General features: G+C 38.6%; 1 protein-coding gene across 1 annotated transcript in view; it reads right to left on the reverse strand.

Annotated features, from left to right (window-relative positions):
- The window catches only part of LOC135224160 (prolyl 4-hydroxylase subunit alpha-1-like), a 142,881-nt gene that overhangs the window by 68,288 nt on the left and 52,093 nt on the right, over nt 1-22,500 (reverse strand). Inside the window, exon 7 of the mRNA XM_064263037.1 lies at nt 3,327-3,395. Coding sequence (XP_064119107.1) covers nt 3,327-3,395 — 69 coding nt within the window. The remainder of the gene's footprint in view (nt 1-3,326; nt 3,396-22,500) is intronic.

Consider the following 22,500-nt stretch of genomic DNA (forward strand, 5'->3'; position numbering starts at 1 on the left):
CTTAGCCATAGAGTAACTAAAATATCCAAAGAGAGGGTAAGGGAAAGTTCAGGTACAGACCAAATTATAAACTAACTATCAATTAGGCAAATAAACAGTTACGAAGAGGTTGTCTGGGTGTTTAAGGTGGGAATGGTAGTTTAAATTAGTGAAAAGTTGTAATAGGGAGTGTGTGTGGTCTAGGAATAAAGAAAATAAATGAGAATGATAGGAAATCCATTTTGGAGAGACTGAATCTGTGCCTAGTTAGGCTGTGCTAAGTGATTTGAATGCAAATGTAGGTAACTGAGAAATAGAAGACAGTGTTGGTGGGACGTCTTTCCTGAAAATCTAGGGAATGGGGAGTGTCTTAGGAAAGTTTCTTTGAAAAGAGGCTTCATTGTCGGAAATACATGGAATATATATAGGTATACTTAAGAAGAGATAATTGTGAGGTAAAGTGTGTGCTAGAATGTGTGGTAGTACAGAGTAGATGACGAGTAAGTTCATGGTGTCATGGTGAGGAGAGTAGTGTCTAGAGATATTCTTTACTTGACTGAGACAAAGGTTAACGTAGATGTGAGTTGGATAGGAAAGGGTGTAAATGAAGCTATAAATATTAATAAAGTGATTTGGATAAGAGGGATGGATATAAGAGTATATGAAGATATGTGGGTGATCTGTTGACTAGGATTAAGACATGGTTGCCTAAGTAGACAGGAAGTTTGTAGATCCAATATGTCAGTATAGTAAGTAAGATGGTGGAATAAAAACAATGGTTGGATGAAGAAATAAAAGGCTTATTTAAGCAGCTGCATAATGCATGAGACATATGCAGATATACAGGGTAGTAAAGAACAACGTACAAGAGAAGCAAAAAGGCAGGCAATAAAAACACAAGGGAGAATAAAAAGGTAGGTCTACAGGGGTGTGTGGATCAAGTGTTTGTAACGAAACACTTATTCGAGACTCTTGAAGCTAAGCAGATTATGACATACATGGACCTAAAAAAATCCAGTATGATCGACTCATCCGAGAAGTAATGTGGAGGGTTTGTTCAACTGCAGTGCTGTATAGAAGGATTTTATGACGAAAGTGAAGCAGGCTTTAGAACATATAGATGGGAGAGTGACTGCTGATATAAAAGTAGGTTTGAGACAAGTGTGCTATGTCTATATGATTGCTTAATATCATTATGAAAAGTGTGATATAAGAGGTCAAAGAAAGGAGAGGAGATACAGGTGCAAAATTGCTGTACAAGAGGAGAGAGAAGAGAGAGTAAATGTCAACAAGATTAAGGTGACGAAAGTTAACTCAAAACCTGAAAGATGATACAGTGAATGTTAATGTGGATGGCGAAAGAATGGAAGTAATTAATTTGTAAAAGTATTTTGGACAAAAAGTAATGGAAGGTTGTAGGAAGAGAGGAGATGCAAGAGTGAGTGTTGCATGCATGTTAAAAAAAGGAATGAAGCTGTTGGGATGAGCTGTTTGCATAGTACATGAGGTATCAGATGAACGGATAGTTTGGAATGTGGTGATACAAAAAAGCAGTAAAAATGCTAGCACCGATGAAATGATGGTTGGAGTATTTTGAGAGGGTTGGGTCACGTGGATAGAATGTGGGATGATAGGTTGGTGGAAAGAATATATAATTCTGAAGTGCTAAGAGGAAGGAGAGGAAGGCCTAGAATGGGTCGGACACTGAAAAGGAAGGGCCTTAAGATACAGAGAGTTTGATATTGCCTGCAAAATAGGGGAGAATGACGTTTGTGTAAGGGGTTCGACACTGCTGAAGAGCCTTTTGTGTGCTGTGAAAGTCTTATTTTTCAGCAAGTCCACCCACGAATCTACAGTTAAATTATGAATGTGGAATTGTCTTTGCCTTGGAGCCACCTTCCTCAAGGTAAATGGCTTAGTTCTGAAAGAGGGTGTTGGCTGAAGGGAAAAATTGTAGGGAAACTCCAAGAGTTAAATTTACATGGGAGTAGATTGCCATCACAATTTCGCACGTTGCCTTTCTCTTGAGACGGATGTTCATAAAAATGTAGGCGAAGGAAGTCAACTTTTTCAAGGCATCGGTAAGGCAAGGGCTTTTCCGCGTGGGGGCACACAGACATGCGAGTCCAGTCGGGGAGCGAGGTGAACCATCGCTTTTTGAATTCAAGATGGCGATGGGTGAACACTCCACACAGGTCAGAGGGTAGTCCTCAGGTGTTACCTGACTCGAAATTGGGCTGGGAGTAAGTGAGGCAGAATTGCGGCTTTAGATTAAGCCAGCACAGGCAGAATTGCCTGCGTCACCTCCTTTTATTACCTGCAATGAGCGATATAAGCAGGACAGACGAAAGAACAAGAGAAAGATGGAATGCGTCAGCAAGAGAGAAAAAGAAAATTAGAGGCGTGTGCTTTTTTAACGTTATTTTAAATGGGGAAAGCAAAGGGGATTCATGAATATAGTATATATATCAATTATATATATATATTAATAGTAATATAGAATTATATATATACACACACACACACACACACATTATATATATATATATATATATATATATATATATAATATATATATGTATATATACGTATATATACATATATAATATGTAATGTGTGTAGGTATGTGTGAAAATAAGCCATTGTGTGTGAGTGCATATGTCTCTCTTATTCATACTTCATACTTTTAAAACAGTATAAGATCATCTGAACATTGTCTCTGCCAGCTTGAAGAATCAAGAATCCACGCCAGGCTTCTTCTCCCTTCAATGCCTTAGTACAAACAAGTACGGGTCGACTCGTGCTACGGCAAGACACCTTGGTGGCACAAAGACGGCTTAATCTAATCCAGCCTTCATTTGAACATCAAAAGTATATATATGTAAATACTGTATATTACCTCAGCACTTCGACATCATTCTTAAGCCCATTTTCATGCTATGCCGAGCATGAATATTTCTTGGGTCAAATTGTTTTGTACGGTATTTTCTTCTCTTTCTGATGTCCTACTACAAGCACATACCTTCACGTACAATAAATAACGCGCATGCGTGTTAAATGCATATTGAGTAACTGTGGAGTTTGAAGCACATCAATGAAAAAAAAAAACGAAGGTGTCAAAGAACATTTTTTCTATGTGGCGTCCAAGAAGATATAAGATACAGTCACATTGCAAGAATCTAAGTTAAAAAGGAATATTTTGCCGTTAGGAGAAAATACAGTCAGTGGACTCATGATACGAGGATGTAAATTATTAGCGATGAAACATATGTTGTTCTTGGTAAATATGAGCAAAATATAGAATTCTCACAAAATATACATCGTAAAATGCAAATTCGATCATTTACCTGTGAAAGAAGTCTTGGGAACATACCGGGCTGTTGCTTGTAGCTCTCTGAAGTCAGTCTTAGGTCGTGCTTTGGGTAGTTTGTTGGCACGGCAGCAACGCATGGGAAAAAATAGCAAAAATTGAGTTCGTAATTCATTATTCGGAACTTCGGGTAAAGTCACAGTAGCAAGAGACTATTTAATGCTAGTAAATTAGTACTGAACACGGTAGGCTAAGACATGAAATATAAAAGTGAAGAGTGACAACCTAATATAAATCATACAGAATTTCCTGATTCAATTTGTTTTCTATAAAAACATTATGTGATAGCAAAAATAAAAACGAAATCTTAGACCGTCGGATATAGCAAGATCAACAATGTATATATAATTCATTCTACTAAAGAATTATGAATTATTAGTTTATTTTAAATTTCGACCAAAAGAAGACCTCATTATTTCACGCACAATAAGCTTCATAGACATAGAGTTTAATCTTAATTATAGTTAGATAACATTAAGAGTTCAATAAGAGTGCTTATATCTAATGTAAAATTACACACACACACACACACAAGTACATACATATATAAATATGTGCGGATGTTTGGGAAATGCTGTAGCGTAGCTAGAGCGTACCGGGTTCGATGTTGACCTGCAGTTCACCAATCTACCCGGATATGAATGGCTATTGGTTTGGGTAAAAAAAAAAAGGGGGGGGGGGGGTTGTTTCCAGGGATCAGTCTCACTCATGGAGACTTGCTCATGACCCTGGGCTTTACCCATCAAGGACTACCCCTCTAGTAGAAGAAAAAACACATAGCGAAAATTTTTATAAATCTAATCATTACATAGGGTGAAGCTAGTGTAAAGACCTTCTTTACTCATTAATCATGATCTTGTATTTCATCCAGCAAAGCAGCAAGAATCACATGTATATATTTGTATGTAGAATTTCCTGGCCTTTTCGCTGACATACAATTCATCATTGTATGTCCATTATGTTTTTTGCTCTTGTCATTTTATTAACTGCTAAGAAACAAATTCTCCTCTGTCTGTGTGGTAGATAAGGAAGAGAGTTGCGTGGCTCAAGTGTTGGTCATGAAACAGAGATGTGATAAGTTTGAAAGTAAAAGGAAAAGGCTGTATGTGGCACATAAGGAACTATTGATAGAACTGATAGATGCCATGTGGGTGTTGATGTTATAGAATTTTAATTGCTGAGTATGATTAAAGGTTTTCATGATGGAAGCAAAGCATGTCAGAATACTTAGATAGAAGAGTGACTGGTCTGTTGGAAAATTGGGTCTGTATTTTAACTAAAAGAGTGATGTGAGAAATTAAGAGAAATGAGAGCAGATAAAAGTAAAAAGTTAGATTACTGGTTTGGAATATTCAAGAGGAACTGAAACAATTTATATCAAAAGTGTCAATCATTTTTCTTCCCTTCTTATTCAGCATCCATATATCAGTTCATAAAATAAAGGAAAACTCGCTCAACAGTTTTGCACTCAAATGCATTAAAAGTCTCCCTCTCAATCCTCTGTAGGGACTCCATTACCTTCCTTGCCACATCAGTTTTGCTATTCACCTCTACTATTATCCTTCCATCATTTACATTGACTCCCAAATACTAGTATAAATCATCCATTTCTGTTACTCTACCATCTGTATAAATATTGAATTCTGAAATTTCCTGGTTCCCATTTACCCTCATAACCTTATTCTTGCCAACATTTACATTAAGCTCTCCCACTGCAATCAATTTTAATTTCTTTTACTAGTTTCTGCGTGACTTCTCTCATCATTCCGTCCCTAGATTAATCAAACAAGAATGGAGACATGAAAAACCTTAGTTTTAGAGCTACTTTCACACTAAAGTTGTCACCCTCCCATCTACGTACCACAACATGCTTCACTTTCATCATGAGCTTTCAATTGTTCTCATAAACTTAAGTTCTGTTTATATATATTATATATATATATTATATATATAATATAATAATATATATATATACCACATATACATATACTATACATATACATAGGTACATATACATATACCATATACCATATACATATACATTACACTATACATATACATTAACATATACTTATACATACACATACACACACACACACCCACACACACACAAATATATATATATATATATATATAATATATATATATATATATATATATATATATATATATATATATATATATATATTGTTAAGGATTTAAGCCAGAACCAAGGCAAAATAACTCATTTTAGCAGGCAATTCAGACATTGTTTTTCAGTCTCCCCTCTTCACCAGCTTCAGTTCTCTTTGAGTACCTCTTTGTCCCTTTTGATTGGCTGCCTTTGAAATTAATCCCACAGGAATGCAGCAGGGACCCGTGATTCAGACTTTGAGTGGGGCTTATAGTGGAAGGAGAAAGGGAATGGACATTGGGCAGAGCACATGTTGGGAAGAGAGAGCTGTAAGCGAGGTTATAAAGCCAGGAGACAATCAACGATCTTTTATAAAACTTCTTGAGCTGCCGCAGTGTTCACTCCTCCAACCCCCTCGCTATCCCTCCCCTCTAGGGACCCCCGTGTGTTCATTTACTATCCATAGTGTGAAACTTCAGCCACCAATTCTGAAGAAGCCAAGACCAGCATGGATGCCCAGGTACTGTAAGGGAGTTATTTTGAGTGCAGTCAGCTATGTTTCTTTTTTTTTTTCTTTTGCCACTTGTCTGTACTTCCTTTTCATTGTTCCAAGCAACCTTTCCCATTTCCTCAGCATCCCATTCCCCTATTTTTGGTTACTGTAACGCAGTCCCCCATTGCTACCATCGAAGCTGTAAATAATTCCCCTTGCGATGCTAGTAGTGATATCATATCTAATGGTGATATTCCCATCTAGACTAGCGTCTGCTACATTGGGAAGTAACGTTGTTTCATGCTAAACATCTCCTTAGTCAATACAACAACGCAATATACTTTTCTGTATAAGCTCCCAGTCATTCTATATCCCTGTGAGTGGACATTGATGGGAAATATTAAGAGAGAATAGTGTTTAACATTCCCCATGTGTCTATCGCCTTAGTACTGATCCTGGAATACAATCTCTTTGCACATGCAAATATCTCGTCTAGTTGTGGGAGAAATTTTGATCCCTTGGAAGTGGCGCCAGAACTATTCAGCAACTCACTGAGCACAAACCTTATTTCTGTGCCTGGGTCATTTTTCCCAGCCACGTGTCCCAGTTGACCTGCAATCAACCGCCTTCCATTAATTTCTGGGCCGATTGAGTCCCTGTCACCCTTAAGGTGTGAATTGCTTACTTACGTAATTTAGTGTAAATATACTTCATTTAAACTGAATATCTAGAGTGTTATACAATTTTTCCCCACACTGATACTGGCCTTCAGCTGTACATCTTTACTTATGTTTCTGTTCTCTAGCAAGACCTTTAAGAGTTCCAGTAAGTCACTTCCACAGTTTTTCAGACACCGAAAGCGAGAAAACACACACATGTTATATGTTATATATATATATATATATATATATATAATATAATATATATATATATATATATATATCTTGTATTTCCCTTATGGTTCCGTGGATAAAGTATATAAGAGATCCTCACATGAACATATAAGGAGGTGATACCAAGACTTTCAACTTTTATTCCAAAAGTCTTCTTCAGGGTACTAAAGAGTTTTAAGGATTAAAACAACTTACACAAGAAAGCAATACAAGGTCACAGACAACAATAAAACAAGTCCACAAGCGACTTAAGTATGTCCCTATATTTGTACCTAATTTTATTCCTGGAATGTGCAAAAATGTATGTATATATATATATATATATATTATATATATATATATATATATATAATATATATATGATATATATATATATATATATATATATATATACTTTATAACAAGACTCATTCATCCTTGCCTATATGCGAGTTGCCTCTGTGAACTGAAAGCCTCCATTCTCTCAAAAAACCCTCTTTGCTCCCATTGGCTGTCCTGGATTTACTTCTCCACAGGGGACCTTGGAGGGGCAGAGCCTACCCAGGCGAGATTTTAAAAGATTAGGGCCACAGCAACTCGCTCTCAGAACCCTCAAAACTTCCTCAGAACTGCTCAGAAGCAGGACTTCCTCAGACTTTCTCCAGCCCTGCAGACTCCACTTCACCTGTTTCTGCTCCCCTGCCTCCTCTGGGAGTATCCCACAAGTACTTTTATACCTCCATAGTGCACAGAAATATCAGCAGATAACAAGACTACCAAGCCCAGGATTTCCAGGTACTGCGAGACATAAATTCATTGCAGTCAGGGAATTGTTTTGCCTCTCGTCTGTATTTCATTTCCATTCTCCCAAGGTGACTTTCCCCTCTTCTTTGTTCAGCTTCTCACCCCCCCAATTTTGGTTCAGTGCTGTGAATAATTCCCTTGTGATGCTAGTAAACATCCACTAGTTAATTCCAGCAATGTAATGGTCCTTTCTGTGTAAACTCCCAGTCATTTCATGCCCCTTTAGTGGTTGTGAATTTTTATGCTAAGAGCAAGCAGTTTAACGTTCCCAACGTGTTCCTTGCCTTAATGCTGATGCTAGAATGCAATCTCTTTGTGGACAAACACCATCCCTGATTGTGGGACAAATTGGGAACCCTGTGGAATAAGACTTGCATTGAAATAACCCATGTGTTTCTGGTGGATCGACGATCAACCACCTCATTAGTTCCTGGGCCTACGTAACTTAATGCAAACATAGTTCATTTAAAACTTAATGCAAACATAGTTCATTTAAAACTGAAGTCCAGAGTTTGTGTAAATTCCTCCTTTTTCAGTAATATTGGCCTTCTGCTGTAGTTGTTTTTTTTTTTTTTTTTTTTTTTTGTGATCTCTCTTCCCTCCACTCAGGGCCATTTTTAAGAGTTAGACTACATTTTCAAGGAGGGAATGAGCAGCTCAGAACAAAATGGCGACCTTGCCAGGATCGTGTGTAAAGGAATTTTCATTTCCAGTTGTAGCGATTGTTAAACTGGTATCACGAAAGAAATGAATCTGAATTCCTTTTAATATTTTTATGAGCAAGCAAAAACAAGGTTTCCCAATTCCCCACAACAGGAAAAAGGTAAGTTTTATTTTCTAGTTATTTGTGTAGAACTAGGTATTCTAGTTAGGGGTATAAAATCTGACTGCCATTATAGCGATAGGAAGATAGACCACGTATATGCCAATAGACTAGAGAGAGAAATTTTAACCTTAGCTTTTTTTATGTGCCATTGTATAAAGCATAAAGGTATCCAGAACGAAAATAAGCGCCAAATTTCATGAATTACAAGTTTAAATCGACGAATCTTGCGTTGTAAAGATTTTTTTTTTTTTTTACGTGAATCAACATGCTGTTCGTTGTCTGAGCGTATCTCTCTCTCTCTCTCTCTCTCTCTCTCTCTCTCTCTCTCTCAATGGTCACTTGCAGGTCTAAACAGGATAGAATTTAAATCCCTGGCCACGTGTCTACCCAAGCCCTATCATTGCCCCATTTATGAACAAAAGAACAGAGGAGTCAATAAGTAAAAAAGAAAAAACAAAGCGTTAGCGTAAATTCTTAACGTCAGAATAAGGAAAATCAACGGTAAGCTGTTTTTTTTTTATCTGTGCAGAGAGAAATAATAAGGGCAAATACTTATTGCTTTACACAAAGGGCACATGGTTCCTTTACCCTAACTTTCCCTAATGCGGCCTTGAAAAGCCAGGTGTGATCCCCCCCCCCCCCTTTCTGTCTAGCCGGCCTGTGTGAAGGCCTAATTCTCCGGGGATTTATATTGGCGGAACTGGAGGGTCTTAGGTTCGCGAGAGGTAGCTAAGAGTGAAAAGGGGTATGTTAGGCAGTTGTGTGGAGGCGGTAAATTATGCAGCAGTGAGAGATTTTTATTCTGGTTCTTCCTCTTCCCTTTATTCCCTTTAGTTTACAATGATAACATAACAATAGGAAGTCTGAGCATAGCTAGGTTGAAAGGGTAAATAGACCTGGGATTTGCATTGGTAAAAAAGAAAAAAATCATTTTTATCCCCTTTTTGTCTTCGTTCTCAAGACGATAAAAAAGAAAGACCCATATATAAATTTTATTTTATCAACTGCATGGGCCACATTTTTTCATGTTGAGTATTCCGTGAACGCGTGGTACCAAATCCTTTATTTGTTGTTATTCACAACCCAGTTGAACTGGCATTTACAGATCCCATTACAAAGCCATATTCGCGTTGAGGTTTCCACGTTAATGAAATTCATTTGCTACCTCACGACTTTTCACGTTGAGTTTTCCACGAGTTCGTGGCAATATTCCTTTTTTTTATTTTCAAACCCATACTCGCATTGAGATTTCCGCATTTATGAAATTCATTAGCTACCCCACGACTTTTCACGTAGTGTTTTCCATGAATTCGTGGCAAGGTTCTTTCTTTGTATTTACAAAACCGTACTCGCGTTGAGATTTCCGCATTTACGAAATTCATTTGCTACCTCATGACTTTTCACGTTGAGTTTTCTGTGAATTCGTGGCAAGATTCTTTTTTTTTTTTTATTTACAACCCCGTACTCGTGTTGAGATTTCCGTCTTTATGAAATTCATTTGCTACCCCACAACTTTTCACGTTGAGTTTTCCGTGAATTCGTGGCTAGATTCTTTTTTTTTTATTTATTTATATAAAACCTGTACTCACGTTGAGGTTTCCACGTTTACGAAATTTATTGCCAAATCCATTATCAGCGTTGAGTTTTCGGCTGAAGTGTAAATTACAGAGATTTTACCGCATGAGTTTTCCGCCACGCTATGCACCAGTAGTAACTGTATTTACAGGGATTTTACAGTCATCTTGCTAAGTATTAGACCGGCAGCCCAGACCATTGAGATACAACGAACGAGATACCGACGGTAACCCCTACTGGTATTTAGGAGTAGACTTGTAAAGTGTGAAACTGACCGTCTGCCGAAAATATATGGGTGGCTTACTTAACAAGCACCACTAATTGCTCGTTAGATTTTGGGTCTAGATCCAATATATGAGATACCAGATGAAACTAATATATAATATATCTGCAGACTCTACTGATTATAGAATGACCAGTGACAGACATTTTGGAGGGTGGGTTCCCCCTGACAGACGCACTGAAAAGGGGGAGTTAATTGAATCTAGATCCAACTTAGGAGATACCGAGTAAAATTTACACTACAATACCACTGCACATCCTAGAATACTGTGGTGGTAATGACAGACGTTTTAGTGGGTGGTTAGCCCCTGACAGACGCCCCACAACGAGTGGGGAGGGGAGGCAGGATCTGCATCCAACATTGGAGATACCAAGTAAAATTTGTACTACAATTGCACTGCACATCCTAGAATGCTGTGATGGTAATGCCAGACATTTTAGTGGGTGGTTACCCCCTGACAGACACCCCACAACAAGTGGGGAGGGGGAGGGGGAGACAGGATCTGCATCTAACATGGAGATACCAAGTAAAATCTGTACTGCAATAGTTCTGCACATCTTAGAGTACTGTGGTGGTAATACCAGACATTTTAGTGGGTAGTTACCCCCTGAGAGACACCCCACAATGAGTGGGGGGAAGGGGGAAGGGGAGGGGAGACAGGATCTCCATCCAACATCGGAGACACCAAGTAAAATTTGTACTACAATAGCACTTCATATCCTAGAATGCTGTGATGGTAATACCAGACATATTAGTGGGTGGTTACCCCCTGACAGACACCCCACAATAAGTGGGGAGGGGGAGGGGGAGACAGGAACTGCATCCAACATTGGAGATACCAAGTAAAATTTGTACTACAATAGCACTTCATATCCTAAAATGCTGTGATGGTAATGGCAGACATTTTAGTGGGTGGTTTCCCCCTCACAGACACACCCTAACAGGTGGGCAGGGGGAAGGGCAAGCCCTGATAATGAATGTCTAGATTAGTATAGTGGGCTACTATTGACCCGTTATACATTATCGTGATAATTATTTAATAAATATTTTTATCCTTTCTATATCCTTTGTATTTATCTAACACAGTGTTTCCCAACCTTTGACACCTTTGAGGAACCCCTGAGACAATTTTCCTCATCCCAAGGAACCCCAATACACACACACTCACACCACACACACACACACATATGTATATATATATATATATATATATATATATATATATATATATATGTAAGCATTTGTATTAATTACCTTTAATAAAACAGAGGGAAAAAATCTCGCAGAATATGTTACGATAAAATAAAATTATAGGACTACGATTTCTCACGCCATGTTTAACGAAAAATATATACTTATAAATAACAAATAATTAAATAAAACATGAATTCTTACGGAACACCTGGCGATCGTTCACGGAACCCTAAGGTTCCACAGAACCCCGGTTGACAATGGCTGATCTAGTTTCATATAAATAACAGTCATCTGTAGGCCCATAATAATTCAGTCATATTATTATTGTGTCAAGCAAGCAACTGACTTCAATTATAGTAGGGGAGCCCGGGGCTAGTTGACTACAGGGGTAAGTTGGCATATTCAAAATGACTTTAAAGTTTACCAATAGGATGACTCTAATACATATACTGTGTAATTGCCACTTGGTTCCTCAATTACCAGCAAAATTCTATAGAGATAGAACGTAGGAGCTCGAATTTATGAGACAATTTTTTATTTTGATGGTAGTGAGTAAATATTTTAAACTCTGTTATTTGCTATAACATCTATACATTCATAAAGATTAGTTTTCAATGACAGCATAGTTTTCCTTATGGTTTAAAGATTCTATAGCATTAAAATTATTAATTCAAGGCTTCTTGGTGTGGACTGGTAATCGTTTTTGTACCAAATGGTAGGTATGGGCAAGTTGGCACACGTTATTTGATAACAATAGTAAGCCTATTTATTTATATAATTTACGTTTTGTTTCTGGATTTTTGGAAGGTTAATGAGATTAGTGTCCTATCATTTCCTCCACATTGTTCTCACAAGTTGCAGCCCCTAGATTTTATTGTTTATAGACATCTGAAGAAATGTGTTAACAGGGCAAGTGATTCTTGGATGACTGGTAATCCAGGATCAAGTATGCCCATCTGTGACATTCCTGGTAAAGATTCCTCGGCTTTACCTCTAGCTGTCACTTATTCTGAAGTTTTCAATTGGTTTAAGATTGATGGAATTTCAACTTTGAATTACAGACTATTTCAAGATTTTGATTTTACGGGATGTCCGAAAAGACACATGGGCTTCAGATCAGTCATCAGCGTGATACTGAGTTTAAGAACTGCTCTTGTTGATCCAGAGGAGAGCTCAGTTGAAGAGAGCCTGTGTTTGGTAAGCCAGGAGAAGTGTGGGTCCAGTGCAGGGCATGTAACATGTGGGAGCATGAAGACCATGACGAGGATTTATTTCACACCTGCCACAATTACAACTAAATGATGATCTGAAGTAATACTAATGCCTTATATTTTGTATTTTGGAAATTCAGAGGGTATTTTTGCTATTTGATTTAAATGCAATGTAGTAATTTTCTTTTAATTATCAATGTGCCAACTTACCCCATAATGTGTGCCAACTTACTCCGTGGGGCAAGTGGCACGAAAATTTATTTTTTTCTAAAGCTTATTGTTATCTTATGTTGAAAGCAAACAACAATTATTTTGCTCTATGATAAAGACGAATGTTAATAGTTTTCAATGGTGGTAAGAATTTTGCAAAAAGTTTGTTTTATATTCGCAATAACCAAAATTGTAAAAAGTGTGCCAACTAGCCCCGGTCTCCCCTACTCGCTTTAGCTTTGTTTACGATATGAAAATTAATGTAGCGGTGGTTGGAAGACTGACGCTATAAAGTAGCATATAAGTTCTTATCATCATTAGAGTTATTGCTGTAAAATGTCTATGTACATAACATCTGTTAAATAGAGTTACGCACCCATTAAATATAGTAATACATATGTAATATATACCGCTATAGGTCAGGGTTCAGATCACAATAATTGTGGCTACCAGCCTACTCGGTTTGTTTTATCGAAGCAGGACTACCTTCTTTTGGTTTCAACTGACTTTCATGCTAATGAAATCATGGATACATTTTTGTATTATCAGTTTTATGAATTAATATTGTTGTTACTATAGTCGATTTTTTTTCGGCTGGTGTAAATTCGTCAGACATAATACACCTGGCTGAGGAAGGACACAGAGGATCTTTGTTTTTTAAACAATATCTCTACACACCAAGTTATTTCGAACATTTCCATTCTCTCAAGAAGATTATGAATAAATACAAGAGCAAACTAGACCAAAAAAAAAAATAATAATAATAATCACCTTACATTAATGTAAAGAAAACAAGAGAAATGAAAAATTAGTGCGATTGTCAATTTTTTTTCTCGTTAATGTTTAATGAGTAAGTGTTTAGCGAATTGTTAGGGTTTAGTGAGTATGCGTTTTGTGAATGTTTATGAGTAAGTGTTTGATGAATGTTTAGGGTTTAGTGACTGTTTAATGTGTCAGTATTCAGTGAATGTTTACTGAGTCTTTAGGGTTTAGTGAATGTTATTGAATGTTTATTGTGTAAGTATTCAGTGAATGTTTTGTCTTAAGGGTTTTAGTAAATGTTTTGTGAATGTTAAGTGAACGTTTAGTGAATGTCTTGTGAATGGCAGTGATTAGTGAATATTTAGTGTGTAAGTATTCAGTGAGTGTTTAGGGTTTTAGTGAAAGTTTTGCGAATTTTAAGTGAGCGTTTAGTGAATGTCTTGTGAATGTTAGTTTTTAGCAAATGTTTAGTATGTAAGTATTTATTAAGTTTTTAATGAGTGGATGTTCATTCACTGTTTAGTATTTAATAAGTATTTAGGGTTTGGTAAGCTAGTATTTAATGTGTGCTTGGGGTTTAGTGAATGTTTAGTGTTTAATTAATGTTTAGGATTAAGTGAGTCTTTAGTGAATGTTTACGGAGTGTTTGGGGTATAATGAATATTTAGTAAATTTAGTATTTCAAGTGATTAGTGAGCATTTAGTGCTATAGTAATTGCCGGAGTTGAGTGTTGGATATTCAGAGTGTTTTGTGTTATTGAGAGTGTGTGTGAGTGTATGTTAAGTGTGAGTGTGTGTGTGTATGTGTATAGTGAATGTATGCAAGTGTGAGTGCTTACTGAGTAAGTGCATTGTGAATGTTGGTGGTTAGTGATTGTACATTACTGTTTAGTTAGTGCTTCGCTACCATATGCAAAGAAAGTCCTGTATTTACACAGGAACCATTTATGATTGACACTGCTTAGATCCAAGAGCAGATGCTTAGGCCTGACCACAATGGTTGGAGTGCTTAGGTGTGTTTTCGTAAGGTAATTTTTCTCTGTGAAATTGGGTCGAATAATAATATAATAATAATAATAATAATAATAATAATAATAATAATAAAGATTTTTAAAAAAGTAATAGTAACTAAGTATAGTACTAAGAGCTGGACCGAGACCTTTCAATATGGCCTTCCGAAGTCACTCTCGGCAGGAAGATCGCTACTCCAGTGATTGAAGCCCTATGCCTTGCACACAGCTGACATATTTGCACATTCGGTTGTCAAATTTTTACGACTGTTGGAGACGCATTATATATCATATTAACAATGGTAAATGCATTGAACAGACGTGAGGATATAATATGATGTTAGTGCCTGTCTACTGGATATAATGAACAAATAAAGAAAAAATATTACTAGAGAGAAAATTAGCCGAATAATGGTCGTCAAAGCTAGCATCGATAGAATGTATTGAAACATTACATAGGCTACCTGTGGTGCGTGCCGGCGGGAAGTAAGAGACAAACGCACTCACTCGACTGGCTTTAAACATCAAACTGTGTATCATTTTTATTTAAGTTTAGATTTCCCTGAATTCCTGAATATATGGTACTGATACTTGGTGATAGTGTACAGATCAATTTGAGTGAGGCAGCCGAAAATAAGTGGACTATTAGATAACTGACATGATATTATAGGCCAACTTAATTTGGGAGTCAGGAGCTCCAAGTTGTATGATCGTCAACTTCGGGAGGGGGAATAAATGGGGGAAAAGAATGTTTTAATCTTTATAGTTAGCTTATCCTGAACAATTCATTCACATTTCCGTTTCCAGTAATTATTTGTGTTGTGATTACATCATCTCTTTGTGAATGTGCGGGTGTTTAAAACGGCTCTTATGATGGGATTTGGTCTTAATATCAATCGAATTCCCATATCCGATAAAAATTTCATTTCATCCACACGAACCAACAGCAACTAAAGAACAATTCATTTATGGTAAGACACGTTGGGCTACGAACCTCGACATGGCTGCAGTGTCCTAACTATAGGCAAGAAAAGAAAATGACCAAAGACGCTGTTAAAGCGATAATACTTATCTTACATTTCTTTTTTTAGAGGAACTGAGAGTGGCACCATATGACCAGTTTAATTATTCAAAAATGGCTCAGCACACATACTTGTAGCTGTTGCCAATTGTGACCCCCTCCCATTCAGATAAAATACTTTGTGTGAAGTAATAACTCCAAACCAAAGGATAGTGCTAATATTATATATAGTGTATATATATATATATATATATATATATATATATATATATGTGTGTGTGTGTGTGTGTGTGTGTGTGTGTGTGTGTGTGTGTGTGTGAAAACTATAGAAAGTTGACCCAAGCCTAGGAAGTCTCACACATAGTATTTATATAGATGTAATGGAATTAATGAAGTGAAATATTCCATACTTCAATAGGAATTTTAAAAAATAACTCCGGCAGTAATTCTTATCCTGAAACATCACAATATTTCTTGAATTTTTTGCCTTTTACATTTTATCAGGCTCACAATTTTCAGATACTTACCATATTTCCAATATTAATATTGCCTATGATAGATTTTGAAATATTTCAAGGTGTCCCACCTCTCCCTTCCAATCGTAGGTTATGACTGTGAAAGGGTAACCACCCACTAAAATGTCTGGCATTACCATCACAGCATTCTAGGATATGAAGTGCTATTGTGGTACAAATTTTGCTTTATATCTCCAATGTTGGATGCAGATCCTGTCTCCCCCTCCCTACTCGTTGTGGGGTGTCTGCCAGAGGGTAACCACCCTCAAAATGTCTGTCATTACCACACAGTACTCTAGGATGTGCAGTGCTATTGTAGTACAAATTATACTTGGTATCTCGAATGTTGGATGTATATCCTGGCTCCCCCTCCCCCTCCCCCTCCCAAGTCGTTGTGGGGTGTCTGTCAGGGGGGAAACCACCCACTAAAATATCTGGCATTACCACCGCAGTACTCTGAGATGTGGAGTGTTATTGTAGTACAAATTTTACTTGGTATCTCCAAAGTTGGATGCAGTTCCTGGCTCCCCCTCCCCCTCCCTCCCCACTCGTTGTGGGGTGCCTGTCAGGGGGTAACTACCCACTAAAATATCTGTCATTACCACTGCAGTACTCTAGGAAGTGCAGTGCTATTGTAGTACAAATTTTACTTGGTACCATGATGTTGGATGGAGATCCTGTCTCCCCCTCCCCCACTCATTGTGGGGTGTCTCTCAGGGGGTAACTAACCCACTTAAAAATGGTCTAGTATTACCACCACCAAGTACTCTAGGAATGATGCAGAAACTATTGTAGTTACAGGCTTTTACTTGGAATCTCCATGTTAGATGCAAATCCTGTTTCCCCCTCCCCCTCCCCACTCGTTGTGGGGTGTCTGTCAGGGGATAACCACCCACTAAAATGTCTGGCATTACCATCACAGCATTCTAGGATGTGCAGTGCAATTGTAGTACAAATTTTACTTGGTATCTCCAATGTTGGATGCAGATCCTGCCTCCCCCTCCCCACTCGTTGTGGGGCGTCTGTCATTACCACCACAGTATTCTAGGATGTGCAATGCTATAGTGCTATTGTAGTGTAAATTTTACTCGGTATCTCCTAAGTTGGATCTAGATCCAATTAACTCCCCCTTTTCAGTGCGTCTGTCAGGGGGAACCCACCCTCCAAAATGTCTGTCACTGGTCATTCTATAATCAGTAGAGTCTGCAGATAATTATATACTGTATTAGTTTCATCTGGTATCTCATATATTGGATCTAGACCCAAAATCTAACGAGCAATTAGTGGTGCTTGTTAAGTAAGCCACCCATATATTTTCGGCAGACGGTCAGTTTCACAGTTTACAAGTCTACTCCTAAATACCAGTAGGGGTTACAGTCGGTATCTCGTTCGTTGTATCTCAACGGTCTGGGCTGCCGCTCTATATCGGCGGTGAGTATTCCGCATACCCCTGGCGACATTTGCAGTTTTGTGACTGCCTTCCATCCTGTTATTCTCAGGCTAGACTACTACTATGAGATTCAGGGTCTCTGTAACACGGTTTTTTGGACTTTGCTCCTTGTCAAAGCATCGGATGTAGCTGAAAGTTGACATATGTATATTTTACAACCACACAAATTTTGTCAGCATTATCAATAACCTAAACCCGATAGTTTTGATTTTTATAGAGTAAAAATGAACTAGCCGACGCCATGGCCAATGATTACGAGCCAAGAGTCGAAAAACATTCATTACGTAAGCAAGGTAAACAAACACCTTTTGACTAAATGTTGCCCCGCCCATCCACCAGACAGAAATGCCATCGGCTCTGAAACCCAAAGACTTTATGAATGGCGGAACGATACATAGATGTGGGTGGGGTATCAGTGCTAGCGTAGTAATACTACTGTAGCAACAGTATAGCAGTAATATACATGAATTAAACGTTTAGACCAACTGGGATCCTTGAGGATCATTTAGCACTTCTTACAACTACTCGAGATATTAGTTTTTATAGCCAGAAGTTAAATTTTCTAATCCAACAATGCCCATGGTAGCCTTCAGTGTTATCCTGAATTATAACGAGGTGAAAGTGGGTGGAGCCTCATGAAGTCACCATTCTGACGATAATTATTGGTGAAGGTTTAAATAAGCCAATATACGGTACCGGCTATTTTTTTTCAGTAAATAGGTAGATAGCCAATAAATAAAAATTGCTTGACATTGGATATAACAGTTATCAAATCAAGCTTGTCTACTATGTTTTTGGTAATTACCAACTATTCCCTACATCTTGTCAATCTGATTGTGACCTATAAAGTAGACTGTAATTTCTTTGGAAACTTATTTTGGGAGTTAGACTAATAATCAAAGTGTTTTTGTATTTATTAACATATTTTGTCGGTTTGTTCATTATGACCATTATCAGTGGGGAGGTTCCAGAGTTCATAAAGGTGTACTGCTTGCTTGTATTTAAATTTGTATGTCATTGTTGCCAGAGGTTTAGCCTTCGTTACGTATAGCCAATCATCCATCGAGAAAGAGGGAAGAAATGATGTCATAAGTTACGTAACGAGTGCGTTCGAAACCTTTTCTCTGAGTAAGTTGGCCCGTCTTCAAAAAAGGTCACTTTTACATTATAAGTACCAAATTTATTCAACCTACGTAGTGCAGAATACACTCAAAATTTTATGTTTGATATAATATGTATTCTGAATAAGCGTTATATTTATGAAATGCATAGATAAAAAGTTATTGCGAAAAAACCGTGTTACAGAGGCCCTGAATCTCATAGTAGCGTTTTACTGCTGAGGAGATGGCCGGAAGAGCCATGGGGCTGGAGGGCGTAAAACTGATAAATTGGGTGAACGATAACTTAAAGGAAGCAGCCCAAGAGAGAGCAGCCAAAAGGGAGAAGGAGAGAGAAGCACAAGAGAGACGAAGGCCTCCAACGCAACATCTGTTGAGGTTGTCTTAGAACTCTTCCTGTCCTACGCTCCCCTTGATCTTGCCACCCTCTTGGTGGACAAGGCCCTTAAAACTATTTTGGAGTGCTGTAAATGGGCAGATGCCCATGACACCCACCATCCACTGCAGAATTCTTTAAAGAAGAAATTATGCCCTGCTCTCCCTCTCACTCCTGCTGCCACCCCTCAGCCTACCCAGCGCCCCAATATTCCTCCACAGAAACCTGTGTGTGGGTGTTGCAATAAGCCAGGTCATACTACGGAGCAGTGCCTCTCAAAGGTGGATCCTCCTCAGCAAGCTGCCACTACTCCTCAGAATGGACTACCCCATCATCCTAATAACAAGAATAATGGCCATTAGAACAGAAACAGCCTGATTTTAGCAAGAGTTTCTGTGACTCATGTAAAGTGCATGGGCACACTGCTGCATGGGCGGGATGCCCCAAGAAAGCTCCTGTTTCTGCCATTGCTTTGGCCATGACGAATCCTTCAGCTCTAAGCCCTCCTACTCATGGCCCCATATTTGTTGCACCTCCCAGAGGTCACTATCCAGCCCACCAGGCCTGAGCTTTCGATGACACTGGTGCGCAGGTATCCATCATTCGAGAGGATGAAATTCCTTATGGAGCTCAGGTTGATAGGCACAAATTCATCATGATAGAGAGCCTCAACCAAGTCAAGAAGTTCTTGCCTACGTCTGGTTGAGAGTCACACGATGTCACCATTCTAAGATATGTACCATGGCAGCAGCAACCTCTATACCAGGAGGTTATGATGTCCTGCTAGGACAAGATTTTAAGTCTCCTACCTTTGTACCATATCAGGGCCTCCACCCTCACATAGCTCCAGACGCATTCCACGGGCCTCCAGTGCCACTTGAAGGTGTCAGGCAGTGCCAGGTTCTGTCCCTCATGGATGTTGAGCCAAGTTCAGGTCCTCTCACTAAGCCAGGAACGGCCTCAGTGTCAGTGCCAAGGCAAGACTTTAATCTCCCTCCTGGAGCTCTAAGTCCCGGTCACTTTCCCTCCGCTGGCTTGGCCCCACTATCCATGCTGGCAGTTGAGGAAAAGCCAATTCCAGTAGGAATCCTCCAGGAAACCCATGACCATAGTGGACACTCCACCAACGGTGCGGCCTTGCTAACTGCCCTAGAGTCGGTCCTCCCAATGGGTAAGCCCATTGTGAATACCATTACCTCATCCAATCCCCCTCCGTCAGCAGCTAACCAGTCCCAGAGTAATGACTCGGCCGAATCCTACTTGGCCGACGAACTTGGGGAACTGAGCCACACAGCATTATGCATGGGGACAAGTACCAAGGCCTTGATTGTCACAGCAGCTGGAGCCAATGCCCCTCCAGCATCTTCAAAGGGCTTGAATCTTTCAAGGACCCCAATGGCATCGTCAAACCAACCTCGGAGATGTCGAAGGAAGAAGGGAAAAAAACGTCAAGGTTTTCAGAAACCTTACAAGAGTCAATAGTCTCTCAGCACTAGTGCCTGGCACAGTGCCACCTTATAGAGAATTCTGACCCTCTCCATCCAAAGGATAGTGCCAGATTCTGCTACTTCTACTTCTTCCTTATCCTTTTGTAACTTTCTATTTTTTTTGTACTGTCTATATCTTCTCTTCCATAGTTTCCTTTCTTCTTCTTCGCCGTCTTTAGGCATTTATTGTATATTGTATACTCTGCTTACATTTTGTGTAATCTTATTCCCTCTCTACAGAGAATTACTTCATTAATTCTACCCTTGTTAGTTTGCACTAATGTTTGCTATAATGAAATTAATACTGTTAGGCGTCTTCTTGTTACGAGACAAAGTCACTTAACGAAATTGTAGGGCTATTAACACACCTGAATGTGTCATATCACCCCATCAGGGTAAACTAATAGTATGTGTTACCTTAAACAATTAAGCTGGCAGTATTATATGTGATATAATTTACCCTGTAGGTTAAGGTTTGTCTAATCATTATTTGCTATTCATTTTAACTGTCATTCTCAGTGTGACATTATATTTTAAGAGTATTCTTCATTGGAATATAGCAAGCTGTTAGTCTTTTAGTCATGTCACACTTTACTTTTCTAAATAAAGCCTGTCATGTAAATCCTCACAAATATTATCATCAACAGAGCTTGAATCTCGTTTATATTGTAAGTCCACTTAAGGGAGTATGGAAGGCTCAGTAATTTATATTTGTCATTTGTCCTTTGTTTCTGGCTTGTCTTGTCCATTCCAACCCATCTAGGGTTGAAATGTCCTCTAGAAAGGGGAGGTGTTCAGGATTTTAAACTAGAACCAAGGAAAGATAAGACCTCTTTATGACAAGACTCATTCATCCTTGCCTATATGCAAGTTGCCCCTGTGAACTGAAAGCCTCCATTCTCTTGAAAAACCCTCCCATTGGCTGTCCTGGATTTACTTCTCTACAAGGGACCTTGGAAGGGCGGAGCCTACCCAGGTGATTTTTTAAAAGAGCAGGGCCACAGCAACTCGCTCTCAGAACCCTCAAAACTTCCTCAGAACCACTCAGAAGGAGGACTTCCTCAGACTTTCTCCAGCCCTGCAAACTCCACTTCACCCCTTTCTGCTCCCATGCCTCCTCTGGGAGTATCCCACAAGTACTCTTATACCTCCTTAGTGCACAGAAATATCAGCAGATAACAAGACTACCAAGCCCAGGATTTCTAGGTACTGTGAGACATAAATTCATTGCAGTCAGGGAATTGTTTTGCCTTTCGTCTGTATTTCATTTCCATTCTCCCAAGGTGACTTTCCCCCCTTCTTCGTTCAGCTTCTCACTCCCCCAATTTTGGTTCAATGCTGTGAATAATTCCCTTATGATGCTAGTAAACATCGCTTAGTTAATTCAATCAATGTAATAGTCCTTTCTGCGTAAATTCCCTGTCATTTCATGTCCCTTGAGTGGGTCATAAATATTTATGCTAAGAGCAAGCAGTTTAACATTTCCATGTGTTCCTCGCCTTAGTACTGATGCTAGAATGCAATCTCTTTGCAGACAAACACTGTGCCTGATTGTGGGACAAATTGGGAACCCTTTGGAATAAGGCTTGCATTGAAATAACCCATTCGTGCAAAATTCTGATCTGGTTCATTTCTCAGCAACATGTTTTTTTTGGTGGATCGACAATCAACCACATCATTAGTTCCTGGACCTACATAACTTAATGTAAATATAGTTCATTTAAAACTGAAGTCGAGAGTTTGTGTAAATTCCTCCTTTTTCGGTAATATCGGCCTTCTGCCGTAGTTTTTGTGTTGTGTATGTGATCTCTCTTCCCTCCAGTCAGGGCCA

The sequence above is a fragment of the Macrobrachium nipponense genome, chromosome 10 (assembly GCF_015104395.2).
Source record: "Macrobrachium nipponense isolate FS-2020 chromosome 10, ASM1510439v2, whole genome shotgun sequence".
In the NCBI taxonomy this organism is placed as follows: domain Eukaryota; kingdom Metazoa; phylum Arthropoda; class Malacostraca; order Decapoda; family Palaemonidae; genus Macrobrachium; species Macrobrachium nipponense.